Source organism: Microdochium trichocladiopsis, assembly GCF_020744255.1.
Source record: "Microdochium trichocladiopsis strain MPI-CAGE-CH-0230 chromosome Unknown B0I36scaffold_10, whole genome shotgun sequence".
NCBI lineage: Eukaryota > Fungi > Ascomycota > Sordariomycetes > Xylariales > Microdochiaceae > Microdochium > Microdochium trichocladiopsis.
This window is the reverse complement of record NW_025763553.1, coordinates 1,417,478-1,434,032: the sequence shown is the minus strand read 5'-3', so window position 1 is coordinate 1,434,032 and position 16,555 is coordinate 1,417,478. Positions and strand designations below refer to the sequence as shown.

Here is a 16,555-nt window from a genome sequence, read left to right as displayed (position 1 = left end):
ACCTAGAGTGGCTGGACAGAAGGGGCAAAAAGGTTGACGTCAACCACTGTCCATTAGTCCGTACCGAGGATCATACTCGTGCTCCCCTCCGTAGACTCTGGCCGGCGTCACAGCGACGCCATGTCAAGCCCCATGAAGACTCTGCACCGTCGGAACCGGGCGTTGCTTTTCGGGACATGGACCCAGCCCATCACCACACGGGCGGGGCTGCAGCACTCGGCGGCACCATGCAGGCGTGACAGGGTACGTAGTGCACTGTAATGACAAATCCAACCTGGCCCTCAGCCCGCGTGGGATTGTTCCGGGCCTTTGCAGGAAGCAATGTGGCTGACAGCGGGTGGCCATGCCTTGCAACACTGGCAGCGACCAGACCAGTGAGTGAGTGAGTGTGAGTAATTGATGGTCATGTTACATGGGCAGACTGAAGACATGGCCAATGAATCTGGTGTCGCCAATGTGGCACTCATGGTTGATCTTGAGTCCTGGGCGGCCAGACAGCATACGCGAGCGAGTTGTCGCGATGCGTTTAGTTCAGGGGCTTCTGGTGGGGATTCACATCAAAGACGTGGCTTAGAAATGCGGTCCATCGACGCCCGCACAGAGAGGCCCTCGTCGTGCCATGCAGTGTCGAGTGTTGGGCGCAAAGAGGGACCCGGGTCAAAGGGCGCGGCCGTGGTCGGAGCGGGCAGAAGTTCGGCATCTCTCGCGGGCTCTGCTTCCCCACTTGGCCCTGCCAGTCACAGATGAGATGCGCCCACTCTGGGTGGGCTGTCGTTTTGTGGGATGAACGAACTGCCTGTGGCCACTGTCAGCCCGCCCTTGCCCGCAGCAAGCCTGGGTGTCCTTCTGTGCCGGCACTCGCTCTCTCGACTGCGTCTTTTCAATTCTTCCCCATCCTCACATCACCATCGACACCACATCGTCACCATCTGCCGGAGACACTACTTGCTGCCACGCGCACAAGGCAAAGACATCCGAAGCACTCGAACATCGGTCACCTGGACCTTGAGCGTGCTCCGCCTGCGCATTCACGACTCTGCGCGCCCGCACCAAGGCAGGCTTGATCCAGGCCTCAAAAAGCAACAATGAGCAGCTTCACCACCGGCCGGCGCGGCCAGAGCGTCAACATGTCGCAATATCTGCAGACTCTGAACGAGATCAGGCAAGAACCTTCGCCCGAGGACACGACGGGCACTCTCGAGGATGACCTCGCCGTCTTCGCCAACACAAACTTTGTCGATTGGGACACTCCCACCGCTGCCCACCACACCAGCCCGGTCTCTGCACCGACTCCCAGCACCGCGGCTCCATCTGTGCCTGCGAATACGCCTATGATGAAGCAGGCTGCGACGCCTGCGCCGCCAAACACAGACCCGTTGGCTGATCTGACGACGTTCGATTTCAACTTGGGTGAGTGCCTGCCCATGCGGCGGCCTGGGGGCCGCTTTCCGACAGCCTTTTGATATTTTCCGCCCGGCGTGTCATTCCCTCTCGCCAAGCCCAATATTCTTCATACCTGCGACGGCTCATCCAAGCATCACTCTGGTCTGCGTACGGGAAGTCTCAACCACGATTTTCCAGGTCCCCAAAATGTCCACATACGTAGCATCAAGTGATGCATATTGCAGTGGTGGGGTCCCTGGTCAAGCACGCAACGACTCAATCACCAGATGTGCGTGCAGCTGCTTGAGCATGTGGCCCAGACCATGCAGTGTTCTCTGGGTGCCCCCAAAGAAGACACCAGACGGCAGGCTGGTCCCCTCCATCCACACACACCCTTACTCTTCCCGCAGACTCACACCCTTCCAACCCAAACCCCACCCCACTCCCGGCCTCCTCTTCGCAGCAATGTCACTCTTGCCGGCCTTGCGCATTCACACTGTGCAGTCGGCCCACCAGTCCACGCATGCAGAGCATGGATGTGCGTCCCCTCCCTGCAGCCCATCTGTCCTGTCTCTCCCCGTTGAGGGGTGCCCAGGTGCCTTCCCGCCAGGCCAGGACAGTGATGGTGCGCCTGGGCGATGGTGCAATATCCCGTGATCTGACGTGCGAGGACAAAGGGCTGTCTCCGGCACTGGGCCTGGGGATCACAAGCTCTCTTCCCCATACTATCAATCTGCTGCAATTGATGACCCCAAGCCGCGAATGCCCTCCATTCTGATATCTACCTTCTACACGCATCTGTCGCCATCTCAATCCCAGGACTACTCATTCGTGCACCAATTTTGAGCCTTCTTTCATTCATTCTCCCCCTCACCATCTCATCCTCACATTATCTCACCTCTTCAAATGCGTCATGGTTACACGATATTCGTCTAACACGATGACTTCAGACGGTTATGGGTTCGACTTCAACCCCTACACATCTTCTGGTGTGCCTGCCTTTTCAGAGAACCTGAGTGCCCTGCAACCTCTGCAGCCTGCACCTACCTATGCCTCCCATGGTTCTCAACGCAACCAGTTTGTCCCCGCTGGTCCTCCAGCCGGCGAGAAGCGCAAGGCCGACACAGTCCCGGCTCCCCGGCAATTGAGCTTTGAGGACCAGTCCCGGTTGGCCGCCGAGGAGGACAAGCGCAGGCGCAACACAGCCGCCAGTGCGCGCTTCCGTGTCAAGAAGAAGGCGAGGGAGCAAGCTCTTGAGAAGAGCCAAAAGGAGTACGCCGACAAGATTGTCCTTCTCGAGGGTCGTATCTCCACACTGGAGACCGAGAACAAGTGGCTCCGGGAGCTGGTCATGGAGAAGAACGGCGGCAGCGCCGAGGCTGTTTCCACCCTGATGGACGGTCAGAAAGCCAAAGAGTCCTCCAAGAACGACACCGCCAGCAAGTCATCATGATGATACGGTCCTGAGGGTTCAGCATGCATGAAGCAATGGCGTTCACCGGTTTGGTGTCTTTGATTTCAATTTTCGGCGTAGCGACGGACAGCGAGCTTCCTTTGAGCGGAACGGGAATGAAGAAAATGGGCGGGGGATGGTATATCATGGTATATATACGCGGACGGCTTCGACATCGCATTTGCATAGTTACCTACAGATCCACGGATCGTAGAAATGTCTACTACACACACAGTTTTCCTCTCTACGATGCTGCTCGTTGTTCGTTGTTGAATGTTGTCTGATTGCCGCGTCTCTTGCGAGTCGCTCTTGTCTGTGCCGCCTGATCCGCGTGCGTGATGATTGGGGCGGGTCACATGTTGTCATTTTGGTGCGTATGAGCAACTAACTTCCCCTCAAGAACCCACCGCGCGCGCGAGAGAGTGTGCGCACAGGTGTCAGAAAGTGAAGGGGAGGGGCGGCGGCTCAGGATGTGCTCGCGCACCATCCCAAGGAAGGCGCACTATCACAGAGAGACCCAGGGTTTACTGTGCACCGAGTTTTCCGGCGGGCAGAGTAATCTTACGTCTCGAGGGGGCGGCGGCGGGGACCCAAGCAGGGCAGACAAGCCAAGCCGGGCGGACCCATGGGATGGGGGGCCACGCGCTCGCTCGCTCGCCCGATGCATAGTGCGTTTTTGCCGATTGAACCCGTCGCCGTCGGTGTGTGCCATAGCCCATGGTGGCGCCTCCCCTGACCGACCTAGAGATAGATCGGCTCCGACATGGACCGAATTGAGGGTTTTAGTCTCGTAAGCGGCGCGCACGAGCGAGCGACCAAAAAAAGAGAACACGGTGGGAGATAGTGTTATGCCCACTCTGCGCCTCCCCGTCCATGAATAGATCCGGACTCCTCCTCTTGCGAGTGGCTCGAGTGGGTGTCATGAAATGCGTTTGGTGCTATTTCGCCGAGAGGGGATTTGCGTCCTTTGAAGAGGTGGCGGGCCGGGGGAAAAGGGGCGAGGGCTGTCTGGAACTTTTGTGCGCAGGGGGATTGATGGTGGAGAGAGACAGAGGGAGACAAGAATGCTGGGTAAGTGGATGTGCGGATTGATTGATTTGACTAATGGATGGAATTGAGGATGGCGCCGAGGCCGTGAACCGCTCGCGATCGTGTGTGACGCACCAAGGTGGTGGTGTTCATGGCTTCATGGCAGCAGCACAACTCTGCATGTGCTTCTGCGCCTCGGGAATACTCGACTCAATAATACTCGGTGTGATGGTGCAAAGTATCCGCCTGCATTGGGGGGTCACGGGTGCATCGTGTGAATCGTGAGTCGTGGATTTGCACACCGCTGGACCTTCAGACGTTTCTGCCCATTCATTTCTTCTCTGTCGTGGTGGTGTCGCTGCTGCTGTCGCTCGCCGTAGCAGCGACCTTTTCCGCCGCAGCCCGCAGCGTCGCGAGCCTTGCCTGGTTGCGCTTGCCGATGATGCGCAGCGTGTTCTCGCGCTCGATGGGCGCCATCTTGTCCCAGTTGCCGATGCGGCTCATTGTGCCGTCCACGTTGACCACTAGAGGGCCAAGGTGGTCGAGCTTTACGCCCTCACCGTCGACTGCGAGCTGTGTCGCACCGCTTCCCTTGGGCGGTTCGGGGAGCGGGAGCGGCTGCTTGGTTGCTGTGGCGTTTGACGCGGTTGTGTCGTCATTGTTGTTCGTCGCGGCGGAGCCTGAGGAGGGGGAGGAGGAGGAGGACATGGTGGCTCTCGTGCTTGTGTGTGGCAGCAGGCCTGTGTGCGCTGGCGAGTGTGGGAGTCGTGTCTGGAGAGCTCTGGGCCGGGTGAGAAGTCTGCTGTGCCGAGCGAAGACGTGCATCTCAGTTGCACCAAGTGCGGCGAGGCAGGAAGGGCGGGAAGGGCGGGTTATGTATAAGTGAAGTACCAGGAGATGATTATGAGGACAAGAGATGTCGTCAAATTTACCACCAGGGGCACGCCACGTATATCCACCGGACCACATGGCAGCCGGTTGAGCCTCAGTGCGCGGCAGCGTGAGGCCATCATAGCCGCCCCGTTAACCGTGCCCGACTCCCGCGCAGGCGGTTGCACGCCCCCCCAGACACCACCAAAACCACGGCAGCACGGTATACATCCAGCGGCAAGCAGTCCTCTCGACATCCGTGTTCCACCCCCGGATTGCTTAATTCTGACCTTAATTGCTTTCTCGGGAGCTGCCGAGCACATTCTGGAACAGATCTGGGGGCCTGTGCTGCGTCCCTGTGCGACCGTTGCGTCACTTGTGTTCTGCGAGACTCTGGCGCTATCTGGATCTTGCTGGCTTTGTGTCCTGCGACTTCTGGAAGAATCGCTGGGTCCATGCCCCAACTGCAAAGAGCAAGCTGCTGGCTCGACCCTGCTTCGCTGCAACGGTGTCAATGGCACATCTTTATCAGCGGTGATGTCAAGTCGCGAAGCCGCTCGCGTCCTACTACAACCATCGTCCTCCGTTCTGGGATCATTGGGTTTCTTGCTCGTTCTCGTCTGAGCAAGGTGGGCGGCGGCCACACACACACATGGGCACTCGGTGCTGCAGTGCCGTGCCTGCCCACTTCAGTGGCGGCTACAGGGGGTTGGCGGCCATCGGGCTCAGTGGAGCCAGCGAGCGGCCCTCGGCGGCAGCCCACTGACGCCACCTGGGCAAGCTTCGACACACTCCCACCCGTAGACAGCTCCAACGCCTGCATTGCACATGTGCTTCGCTGATTTCTGGCCTGCTGCTGTCCAGGCTGGGGTACAACTTGTTTGGGCGAATGCGATCCTAGCTGGAACCCCTGCGTGGATTGTTGCTGTGCTCCTTGTGCCCGCCGCTATCGCCGTTTCCCATACTCGCTCATACGGCACCAGATCTAGTCAGAAGTCTTGGCTTCAGGTGAAACCCCTACGTGTATCCTTGTCCATTCTGAACGCTGAAACGCAGCAGCCTTGACAGCCGCGTGTTCTGGAGAGTGACGACAACCGGCCACTCAGTCCTTGAACTCTGAAGCATTCGTGCATACTTCCACATGTGTCGGTGACCGTCGCGGGTTGCCACAAATTGCTCGCCCACTTTTGTCTGGGCTGCAGCTCTGAGTTCTTCACGCTATCGGTTGAGCACCTGGCCACGTAAGCCCGCACTGTCGATATGGGTGCCGTGCTCTCCATCCTCAACACGCTTGGGATAGCCATCAAGGTCCTGCTCCAGGCCAACAAAGACTTGCAGGAAGTCCTCCAGCGAGCCAGTCAAGCGCCAGGACTGCCAAATCCCAAGCCTACAGCCTCGTACTGGCTCGAGGACCCTCCGTACCCAGAGCTCGTCGATGCTCAGTCTCCAGTCCTGCCCGAGACTGCAGACATTGTAATCATCGGATCCGGTATCACGGGAGCAGCGGTCGCTTGGTCGATTCTGCAGCAGTTTGCCCCGTCGAGCCCTGGAACGACCGATGGTGCAGACTACGATGACAAGCAACAGCAGAAGGATCACCAGTCTCGCCCACCTCGCATCGTCGTGCTGGAGGCACGCAGCTTATGCTCCGGCGCAACGGGCCGGAATGGCGGCCACATCAAGCCGTCTCCGCATGAGACATTTGCCGACCTCAAAGGTAGACTGGGACCCGCGAGGGCTGCTGAGTTGGTACGATTCCAGTTGAAGCATGTTGAGATGCTGCCGAAGCTGTGCGCCAGCCAACAATGGGACGCTGCCGAGTGCAGGCACGTCAAGACCAGCGACATGTACATTGACGAGAAGCACCGGGATGGGTCATTTTCTCAAGTCCGGGAGTTGAGAAATTGGGTCCCCGAATGCAAGATTGACTGTCTTCACGAAGAGGAAGCACAAAAGGTGGGCCGTATTCCTTGTTATTCTTCTTGTTCAGAGGCATGAACTAATTGGCCCATGATCTTATAACAGACCTTGGGTGTCAATAGCTTCATCAAAGGGGCAATCACCTACACGGCCGGTGCTCTTTGGCCATTCCGGTTCGTGTCGTGCGTCTGGAAGTCTCTCCTTGAGGACTTTCCAGATCACATCTCGCTCGAAACGCACGCGCCAGTCACATCCATAGCAACCACGGCTTCATCTTCTTCAGGGCATGCTTACCAGGTCGGCACTCCGCGAGGCATCATAAAATGTAGACACGTCGTCCACGCCACAAACGCCTTTGCTGGCCAGTACATCCCCGGCTTCCGCGGGAAGATCACGGGAGCTCTAGCACACATGACCGCACAGAGGCCTGGCACCAAGTTTCCGCAGAGTGACGGCAGTCAGTCGTGGTCCCTTGTATACGGCAACGCGTTCGACTACACAACGCAGCGACCGCAAGGCCCTGATGGCTCAGCTGGTGACATCATGCATGGCGGTGGACTAAATCGTGGTGCCAACGAAGGCATGAGTGCTTTTGGAGTCTGGGACGACAGCATCACAGACCCGTTACCTATGGCACATCTAGGCGGTGTCCTGCCGACGATTTTCGAGCCGAGCTGGGGTCCAGACGCGCCCGAGGGCCGCATCAAGAAGAGCTGGACCGGCATCGTCGCAGCAACGGGAGACTGGCTGCCATTTGTCGGGCGGCTGGATCCCACGCTGACTGGTCGTTCGCCTTTGAGCAGTGACTCAACATCACATTCCAGCTCCGGGGCAGGCCCCGGGTATTCTGGAGTGCCTCCGGGCGAATGGGTCTCGGCTGGATATTGTGGCGATGGCATGGTCTGGGCTTGGCTGTGTGGCACGGCATTGGGACTCATGATCTCCGGCGCCGAGCTGCGGGAGCTGGCCGAGGCTCCAGGCCGTCCTGGTGGCCGGGTGGTTGACTGGTTCCCACATGAGCTGCTTGCCACGCCGGCGAGAGTGAAGAAGGCTGGCCTAGAGGGGCTGGCTGAGAGATTCGCATGAACCGTGCTGAGAGTTTCTATGTGATCCAGGAAACCGCGGCTGGTCGCGAACCCAGATCCGGTCTCGGAATTGGTGTATGTTGCTTCGGTTAGATTACTCAAATTAACGGAGTTCTACATGTGAAGAACGTTATGCAGCTCTTCCGCTGCAGGCTGATCCACGGCCGTGAGATGTCGTTAAGACACGGGCGTGGTCCGACCTTGAGCATGAGTTTGTCCCGGGTTGCCACTCTTTGTCGTCTTCATGTCATGTGCCTTGCTCGGTGCGTTGACAACAGCGACGCAGATGATGGCATACAAAGTGACATCTACAAAGTGACATCAACTTTTGAGGAGTTTTAAAAAGGATCCACGGATAATTTCAAGATCAAGGCTCCCGACGCCCTCACGGCTTGCACGCGATGCGAGCCTCCTGCTTTTTCAGCGGGTCCGGCGGGGCTCGGCCGGGATAAGTGGGTCACCAGCCGGTCCGCTTCGCCTCCGGTTCCGCTGTCCCATGATGGGCTTCCACAGCAATGGGCACGCCAGGAAACACACTACGAAACGATGTGACAAGAACTCTGTATGCGGACTAGTGCTTGTATGCAATCCCTTATAGGGCATCGGGAAGGCCAGAGACACGGCTACTGCAGCTCGCATCTGGGTGGGACAATGAGGCTCTGTTGCCGCATTTGTTTCGTGGCAGGAACAGTCTGCAGGATGGTTGTGCGGGTAAGGGTGGGGCCCTGGCCATAAGCTCGCGCTTTTGACTCAGGCCGAGCAGTGCCGAGACGTCACTGGCCCCTGCAGATACGTGCAAGCTTTTAAGGCTGAGGTTTCGATGCGGCAATCACTGCGTGCCGCCAGCATTTTCCATTGCACCAAAAGGTTCTCTGCACGTGGCGGCGATCTTGAGCAGTAGTTGACAGCCAGAATCGGGGCTGCAGTGTCAGGCTGCACGCGGGCAGCAAGCATGACGGCAGAGTTGATTTCCATTGCCTGATAGCAGTTACGTGCCTCCGGCCACGGAGCGCCTACTCATCACTTCCAAAGTGAGGTTTTCCCCTGGTGAAACTTGTGATCCATCCAGGCCCACGATAACGCCCGGTGGTATTCCCGTGTCTTTGCATCCGTCGGATCCACCTGCCCGGCCGACCGGCGGCGCTCGCACCTCGTCGCGCGCGCGTGTGCTCAGATAACGATCATGTCGCTTCCTGCATGGCAATCTTTGCTCCCCTGACGAAACCACGAAGTCGCGAGGTCTTGCCAGGGGTTTGCACTCCCTCGTGTCCCAGACGCCCAACCGGCGCAATGGTGTTCCTTTCGTCCCTCTTCCTTCGGGCCGGCCCTGCCAATATAAAATGACGCCGCCCCCCTCCCATCCTCGCCTGCATCAGACCATTGTGGTGGTTTGTGATGTGCACAAAGCCTGTTGACGACCCTCTGACGAATTCAACTTATCCTCGGGTCGTGGGCATATAAGACCGCCTACTCCCTGCCGGCAAAAAGCCCTCCAAGCTTCAGACCCTGAATACCTGGATCGCCACGACACTGTTCATCTTGGTCACTACCACGCCACACAAGAACATATAGCTTGCTTCACACACATCATGGCAACGTCAACGAATATGGCTGCTGATCCAGCGGCACCCATCCACAGCACCCACAGCACCACTGCAGCTGCAACAACAAAGGAACGTAGCGATCCCCAGCTCGACATCAACCTCCCGTACCGCACCCTGAGCCCCAACGCCAACATGGCCGAGTACACGACCGAGACGGCCCAAGGCAGCATTCCGGGACCTCCTGCCCCTCCTGCCGTGGCGGCTACTGCCGATACCAGCAGCAGCGTGGGCGGCAAGGGTGAAAAGCGGTACCAGCTGGTCACCTTTGCTCTCGACGACAAGGAGAACCCCAAGAACTGGTCCAAGGCGTACAAGTGGTATTGCACCATGGTCGTCGCCATGACGTGCTTCGTCGTTGCCTTTGCGTCAAGCGTCGTCACTGCTGACGTCGGGGGCGTGGTCGAGGAATTCGGCTGCAGCGAGGAGGTTGCGCTGCTTAGCATCTCGCTCTTTGTCGTTGGCTTTGGCCTCGGTACGTCCCGGTCCACTGCTTCCTACCATCGAAACGAGTGGAAGGAAACAAATAACTAACAGTGATGCTCACCAGGTCCCATGGTCTTCGCCCCGCTCTCCGAGCTCTACGGTCGCCGTATCATTTACGGCACCACCCTCCTGGTGGCTGTCGTCTTCATCATCCCTGGCGCCGTCGCAAAGAACATTGAGACGCTCCTCGTCGCCCGTGCCATCGACGGCATCGCCTTTTCCGCGCCTATGACGCTCGTTGGCGGTACCCTGGCTGATCTGTGGAGGGCTGAGGAACGCGGCGTGCCTATGGCCGCGTTCTCTGCCGCGCCGTTCATCGGCCCTGCGAGTAAGCAGACTTTCCTCATGAGCAATCTCATCTACAGATACGAACAGCTTACTGACTTGTCCTTTTCATCAACCCCACAGTCGGTCCTCTGGTCGGTGGCTTCCTCTCCGACGCTGCGGGCTGGCGCTGGCTGTACTGGATCCAGCTCATCCTCGCCTTCATCGTGTGGGTGCTCATCACCTTTACCGTGCCCGAGACCTTTGCGCCCACGATCCTCGCCCGGCGCGCCAAGAAGCTCCGTGCAGAGACGGGCAATGCCGAGTTCGTCACGGAGCAGGATCTCGACACCCGCCCTATCTCGGAGCGGCTCTCCGTCTTCATGGTCCGCCCGTTCCAGCTGTTGTTCGGAGAGCTTATCGTGTTCCTGATAAGCATTTATATGTCTGTTTTGTATGGATTGCTTTACGCCTTCTTCGTCGCATTCCCCATCGTGTACCAGCAAGGAAAGGGCTATTCTGCTGGTATCACGGGTCTGATGTTGTAAGTCATTCTCGGAAAGCCGCCTTGACAATGATACTCACAGCACAACACATCCCCGCTAACCTCATTCCCCTCGACAACAGCATCCCCCTCGCAGTCGGTGTCATCCTCTCCGCAGCCTGCTCTCCAATGGTCAACAAGCACTACCGCGGTCTCATCGCCAAGTACAAGGGCCGCCTCCCGCCCCCCGAGCTGCGCCTGGTTCCCATGATGGCGTCATGCTGGTTCATCCCCATCGGCGTGCTCATCTTTGCCTGGACATCCTACCCGCACCTTTCCTGGGCCGGTCCGGCTCTCGGCGGCCTGCCCGTCGGCTTCGGCTTCATCTTCCTCTACAACTCGGCCAACAACTACCTCGTCGACTCGTACCAGCACCAGGCGGCCTCTGCGCTCGCTGCCAAGACATGCATCCGCAGCTTCTGTGGCGCAGCGGTCGTCCTCTTCACCGAGCAGATGTATGACCGCCTTGGCTACCAGTGGGCCAGCACTCTGATCGCCGGCATTGCGCTGCTGTGCTGTGCGATCCCGTTCTTGTTCTGGCGGTACGGTGAGCGGATCCGCCGGCGCAGCAAGTACGCGTATGCGGGTGACGATGAGGATGTTGCTGCGGAGAAGAGTGCTGGTGGATCACCAGTGCTCCGAGAGGATCACTCGGATGATGAGGATCTGAGGAGGGCGCAGAGTTATGTCAGCAACCCCTAAGGGCTTTCCTAGCTCTAGGTGGTGTAACTGAGAATAGAAGCTGAAGGAAAGAAGGGGAAAAGGGGGGGGGGCGTTATGAACGCCTCCGAATGTTGGGAGGTGCCCAAAATCTATGTTGGAGGACATGGATTAGGAAGATGTTCTAATTGCTCTTTGAGCTGTAGTTGGAGACTTTAGACTGATACCCAGATATAGACAATGCTTAATCATAGACTTTAATCACACATTTTACAGGCTGATGTTTTGCTTGCGAACAATGATGAAAAAAAAAAATTAAAAAAAAAAAAAAAAGCTCGTAGAATGCTGAGAATCCATTATGTCACATCTACAACCCGTGAGCAGCATGAATTGGCCTTTCATGCTGGGTCTGCAAAGCGATGTCGCCCCTATCACTGCGCCCGACTTTTGCCATCCACACTCACGACGCCCGGGATAAGTCATTCAGGCGTGTCTATATCAAATCAGCTGTGGCTGCAACATTTCTCAGCCGCTGTTTACAAAACCTTTTGCGCAGTCTGCTTGAACGATAGTCCTTTGCTTCGGAAACAGTAAATGTGCTGCCAGGTCCTCTCGGAGTAATGATTCTGATGCATTCCTGATGCCTGCTCTGCCCTGCCTGGATCAGCGAGGCGCTCGCAGACAGTGCTGCTTTACAAAAGCCACCTCTTCCTCCTAACTCAACTCCGACCCAAGTGCCTCGACTTCGCAACAGCACCAACACCTCCGCCAGTTAACTGACAAAGCTTGACCTGCATTTTCTCTTTCTCTTGACCCTCATCGACACGAATCGCCGCCGAGATCTTACCATAAGGCTACTCGTATAGCATTGCGTCACAATACTCACCACGCCCTCACGCCGACGTCTTCATCTACCAAGATGATCCTTCGTTGGCTGCTGGCGGTTCTATGGCTTGCAGCACTGTCTGCTACGCTGGGGGGTCCGGACCCTGGCATTAATACGACCGAGGTCGTCGTTTCTTCCACTGTTCGTCGAGGTGAGTTGGACTACCTGCTGATATGGATATGTCGTCCGCGTAGGACGGCATTGTAAGGCGCCTCGTGAAACTTCCAAGCTGACCCGGTCCATTGTGTGAGCATGCAGTACTCAAGACTGTCTCCTCTCCTGGTACTACCGCGTCTGTCGTGTCAATCTGCTTCCTCGAGACCGTCACCATCGTCATCGAGCCCATCATCAATCTCTCGTGGGATCCCCTGGCCAGTACCTGGTCCACGTCCACACGAACTATCAGCACTTTTACGAGGGAGCCGACGGTTGTGAGCGTTCCTTGTGAGAGCCAGGGCGCAGTCGGCGGCAGTGTGATCAGCACACTGCTCTCGACAATTCCCAATGCAACGCCTACGCAGCCAGACACTGGCGGTCCAGTCGCGACCGTGACAGGCGAGAGCACAGTCAGCACCATTGGGCTGCTTCCGCCGACTTCGTCTCCTGATGTCGTACCTTCTGTTACACAGACCTCTCCTAGCACGGTGCACTCTTCTTCCAGTGACCTTGGGCATCCGCTGTCGTCTTCCTTGCCTCTCTCCCCCTCTCCACCTACTTCTTCCGGGCAAGACATATCGTTGACTGTCTCATCGGCCCCAGACTCGAGCCCTGTGTTTGTTCCTGGAGATACTGAGACGACCAGTGCCTTGCCAACCAGGTCAGAAGTAACACTTGTGCCTACTTCGCCCCCAACGAGCACTCTAGCGGTCACACCAACGTCTCAAGGCGAACCTGTTGGAAGCTGGACAACTACGCTGGTCATCAGTGGAGTCGCCACGTCGACATACACTCTCGCTTCAGGTAGCACTACTGCTGTTGCTCTTCCCAGTGGCGTCGTTTCCACCATGACTGTTCCAGGTGGTGGCATTAGCACTCTGACCACGACCACCAGGGCGACTGGAACGACTTCGCAGGGCCTTTTAAGCTCGAGTCTACAGCCTTCCGTCTCCAGCGACAGTAGCAGTGGCGTCTCGGACCCCGTGAGTGACCCGACTCCACCAATCTCTACCTCAACCCGGCCACTCTCCATTGGCACCTCGTCCACAGTTGCACCAACCTGGCTGTCTTCACCTGGCACTTTGTCCACCGTTCCTGGACCCAACAGCTCAGAAACTCTTTCAGAGACTGCCACTATTTTGCCAACAAGCTCGCCCCTTGCGCAATCTCTGACTTTGTCTCCAACAACATCTACCGCTACGGCATCTACTAGGTCAAGCAGCGCTCTGGGCACGATAATCGTCTCAAGCAGCCCCGGACAGTCCCCCCCAAGCACGGTGGACATAGTGACCACGGCCCTCACTGGCACGCTCGCATCAAGCAACACTTTCGTGGCCACTTCAGCTGGCCCCGCGAGCACCACTTCCCAGACCACATTCTCCACGCTGTCCACGTCGCTCATTAGCACACCGCTGCCGCCGATACTCGTCTCGCCATCGGAGAGCGATTTGACCACGCCCCAGACGTCGGACACCTTCTCACCTCCTTCGTCTCCGGGAGGAACCATTGATCCTTCACCCTCTCCTCCTCCTCCTCCTCCTCCTCCTCCTCCTCCTCCCCCTCCTGGCATCACCTTTCCGACTATCGGACCATTTCCGCTGCCAACCATTCATCCACCACCACCGCCGCCGCCTCCTCCGCCGCCTCCCCCTCCACCGATGGGAACAACGGAGCCTCAACCAGAGACTACGGAGAGTCCGCAGCCTTCGAGCGAACCTGCTGTCGTCACCCCAACAATTGTCCCTTCTGTTATCCCCGGATGCGAGGCCTTCAACACGTTGTCTCCGACCATGACAGATCCGACATCGACGCCTACTGCGACATGGGCACCCCCCCTCTGTTCAGGACTTTCCGGGTTTTCACGCTACATGGTCAAGATCAACAACATAGACTTCATCGTTCCTCAGCACGGCAGCGACACTCATGTGGTTCTCAACAGTGCTGGTAATACCGGTATCACCGTCACTCTCGGACCCGGCAGTGTCGTCGTCGCTGACCAGACATTTGCGTTACCACCTCTACCGCTTCCCTCGCCAACCACTCTCTCCCAGGGGCAATTCCAGGTCATCTTCTCCGAAAGGCCCTTGACACCTCCCACTCTACTCCCACCAAACAATCCGTTGGTTCGAGAGCTCGCTCGCGGGCTCGCCGAGGACTACATTGCCTTCTGCAAGGATATGGTTGATCCTGCCAGCGTGCTGTTCCACACCATCTTCGAGTTCTTTGCAAGGCTTAATGCGCCTTCTGAAGAAGCCGCGACCGCGTTGCTCGGCTCGGAAGACGCCGTTCTCGACTCTATCATCAGTGCTGCCCGCACAGTCGCCACTACATTCATGGACCCTCGGCAGACGGCATAGGAAGCGTTCCTGCATGCGGTCAAGATGCTAGACGACACCGACGATGATGACGAAGACGATGATCAGGAGGTGGATCTTGACATTGACGATAACGGAAACGGCATCCCCGATGCTTGCGAAGGTCCCTTACCACCTCTTCCGACTGAGGGACCTCCAGACCCGCCGGATGAAGACCCCGATATGGACACGATCAGTGCCAAACAGTACATTGATGCTGCATTCAAGGACGTTCCGGGAATCGCCAACTTGTGCGAACGAGCTCCTTGGAGGACGGAGGCTTTCTGGAACACTGCACAGCTCTTGGCCGGGCAGGATTGGTCTAATCGCGCCAGTCTGATCAGCCACCTCAAGACGTTCCGGTCCGAATACATGAACAACGAACATGGACAGACTGGTCTCTACGAGATTGGCGGCTCCTTGCTATCTGGACTGACTTCATTTCACCTCATGTCAAAGCTTGATCTCAGCGTATACAAGGATCTTTTCTACTACCGCAGCTGGATGTTCTCCTTCAAGCAAGAGGTGAGAGAGCTTTGGTACTTTAACACAGTCGCCGACTTTGTGGATCCCCGTGGCAAAGGTGCCGGGTCCTGCCTGGGCCCGAGAGACGTTCTTGGTTTCAACTTCAACTACAATATCAGCATGGCCCAGGGTGAGGTCCTCGACCATGTTCTTTACGATGTGATGCCACACTTCTCGGCTGTCGTCAGATCACCTACCATTGAAGAGTGGGAGTCGTCAGATGTGTTTCTAGAGTCCTTGACTTTTGGAGGAGGTATCGTAGATGATAAGGATGACTTTGAGGTGGATGAATCACCAATTCGTCCACGAGCCATGATCGAAGAGCCGAATCTCAGACCACAGACAGCTCACAAGCGTATCCTGTCCGCTGCAAGTTGGGCCACGGGCGAGTTCGCTCCAAGGTATCGTCGCGATGATTCTGAAGGACGTGGCCTGACCGTCTTCGTGATAGACGGCGGCTTCGACATGACGCAACCAGGAGTGAGTTTCCGCTCCGCATGCTGTCCAAGATCCGCACTGACTTCACGTGCTGCAGCCGTCGAATTATGGTTACGACAACATCGAAGATCTCGCTGACTGGAGTTACGTGGTCCCCAACTCTCTGACACTAGAGAACGTCCCAGAACACCTTGAGAGAAAACCGGAAAGCATTGATGACGATGCGGTGGTGAGTTGCTGCTAACCGAGTAGGCCATGGGCGACCTATCTGACCATGCTTGATTATTTAGGTGCGGCGTCCAGACGGCAGTCTGAGATACGGCCATGGCTCATCGATCGTCCAGCTCACCACGGGCAGGACATATGGAATAGCACCGAACGCCAAGACGTTCCTGGTCAAAGCTCTTGGTTACTATTACGACGAGGAAAGGGAAAAGTTTGTCGGCCGCTGGACTCCGCAGTCCGGCGCAGACGCCATGCAGAAGATCATCAACATCATCAAGGACAGATCTCTGCAAGGCCGAGCAGTCGTCACTTGCTCTCTTCGTAAGCACGCCTACAGTCCTAATAATATCGTCCTACTGGAAAACTGACCGCTACGCACAGTCATGATGCCGTCGGAGGGGGACGAGTGGCTCCGGACACAAGACATGTGGCGCGACCAATTGCGAGAGCTTGAAGGCCTCGGCGTTCTCTTCGTCACCAGCGCGGGCAATGGCGGATTCAATCCCAAGTTTCCTAACAGGCAGATCCGCTACGTTGGTTATGCATACCCTGCCGCACTGACTGCATCGGACAACAACCTTGTCTCTGTCGGCGCGGTGAGCTTGACTGGCCGCTACCTGCCGTGGACCAGCCCGGAAGGCACTCCCCCGGACGACTACTACAAAGCGGAGATTTC

General features: G+C 57.3%; 4 protein-coding genes across 4 annotated transcripts; 3 read left to right on the top strand and 1 right to left on the bottom strand.

The window, feature by feature from the left end:
* Positions 1–1,085: 1,085 nt before the first annotated feature.
* Positions 1,086–2,836, top strand: B0I36DRAFT_367597 (uncharacterized protein; the record flags this gene model as incomplete). The annotated part of the gene is made up of 2 exons (XM_046159497.1): positions 1,086–1,410; positions 2,334–2,836. The coding sequence occupies 2 exons, from the start codon at positions 1,086–1,088 to the stop codon at positions 2,834–2,836; spliced, it is 828 nt and encodes a 275-aa protein (XP_046007361.1).
* Positions 2,837–4,195: 1,359 nt separating this feature from the next.
* Positions 4,196–4,573, bottom strand: B0I36DRAFT_353858 (uncharacterized protein; the record flags this gene model as incomplete). Its single annotated transcript, XM_046157247.1, has 1 exon — positions 4,196–4,573. One exon carries the CDS (start codon positions 4,571–4,573, stop codon positions 4,196–4,198), a length of 378 nt encoding a protein of 125 aa, XP_046007360.1.
* A 1,003-nt stretch (positions 4,574–5,576) lies between these two features.
* B0I36DRAFT_333887 (FAD dependent oxidoreductase-domain-containing protein) lies at positions 5,577–7,865 on the top strand. The gene is made up of 3 exons (XM_046155278.1): positions 5,577–5,743; positions 5,795–6,691; positions 6,761–7,865. Exons 2-3 carry the CDS (start codon positions 5,996–5,998, stop codon positions 7,739–7,741), a joined length of 1,677 nt encoding a protein of 558 aa, XP_046007359.1. The 5' UTR covers positions 5,577–5,743; positions 5,795–5,995; the 3' UTR covers positions 7,742–7,865.
* A 1,258-nt stretch (positions 7,866–9,123) lies between these two features.
* B0I36DRAFT_333881 (multidrug resistant protein) lies at positions 9,124–11,576 on the top strand. The gene is made up of 4 exons (XM_046155277.1): positions 9,124–9,816; positions 9,892–10,155; positions 10,236–10,635; positions 10,719–11,576. The coding sequence occupies exons 1-4, from the start codon at positions 9,330–9,332 to the stop codon at positions 11,335–11,337; spliced, it is 1,770 nt and encodes a 589-aa protein (XP_046007358.1). The 5' UTR covers positions 9,124–9,329; the 3' UTR covers positions 11,338–11,576.
* Positions 11,577–16,555: the final 4,979 nt, after the last annotated feature.

What these genes read in the sequence shown, in the direction of transcription:
- B0I36DRAFT_333887 (XM_046155278.1), top strand. Translation starts at nt 5,996, where the DNA reads ATGGGTGCCGTGCTCTCCATCCTCAACACGCTTGGGATAGCCATCAAG. An exon ending in ACGAAGAGGAAGCACAAAAG is followed by an intron (nt 6,692 to 6,760) that starts GTGGGCCGTATT and finishes ATCTTATAACAG; the next exon opens with ACCTTGGGTGTCAATAGCTT.
- B0I36DRAFT_333881 (XM_046155277.1), top strand. Translation starts at nt 9,330, where the DNA reads ATGGCAACGTCAACGAATATGGCTGCTGATCCAGCGGCACCCATCCAC. An exon ending in TGTCGTTGGCTTTGGCCTCG is followed by an intron (nt 9,817 to 9,891) that starts GTACGTCCCGGT and finishes GATGCTCACCAG; the next exon opens with GTCCCATGGTCTTCGCCCCG. An exon ending in GCCGTTCATCGGCCCTGCGA is followed by an intron (nt 10,156 to 10,235) that starts GTAAGCAGACTT and finishes TCAACCCCACAG; the next exon opens with TCGGTCCTCTGGTCGGTGGC.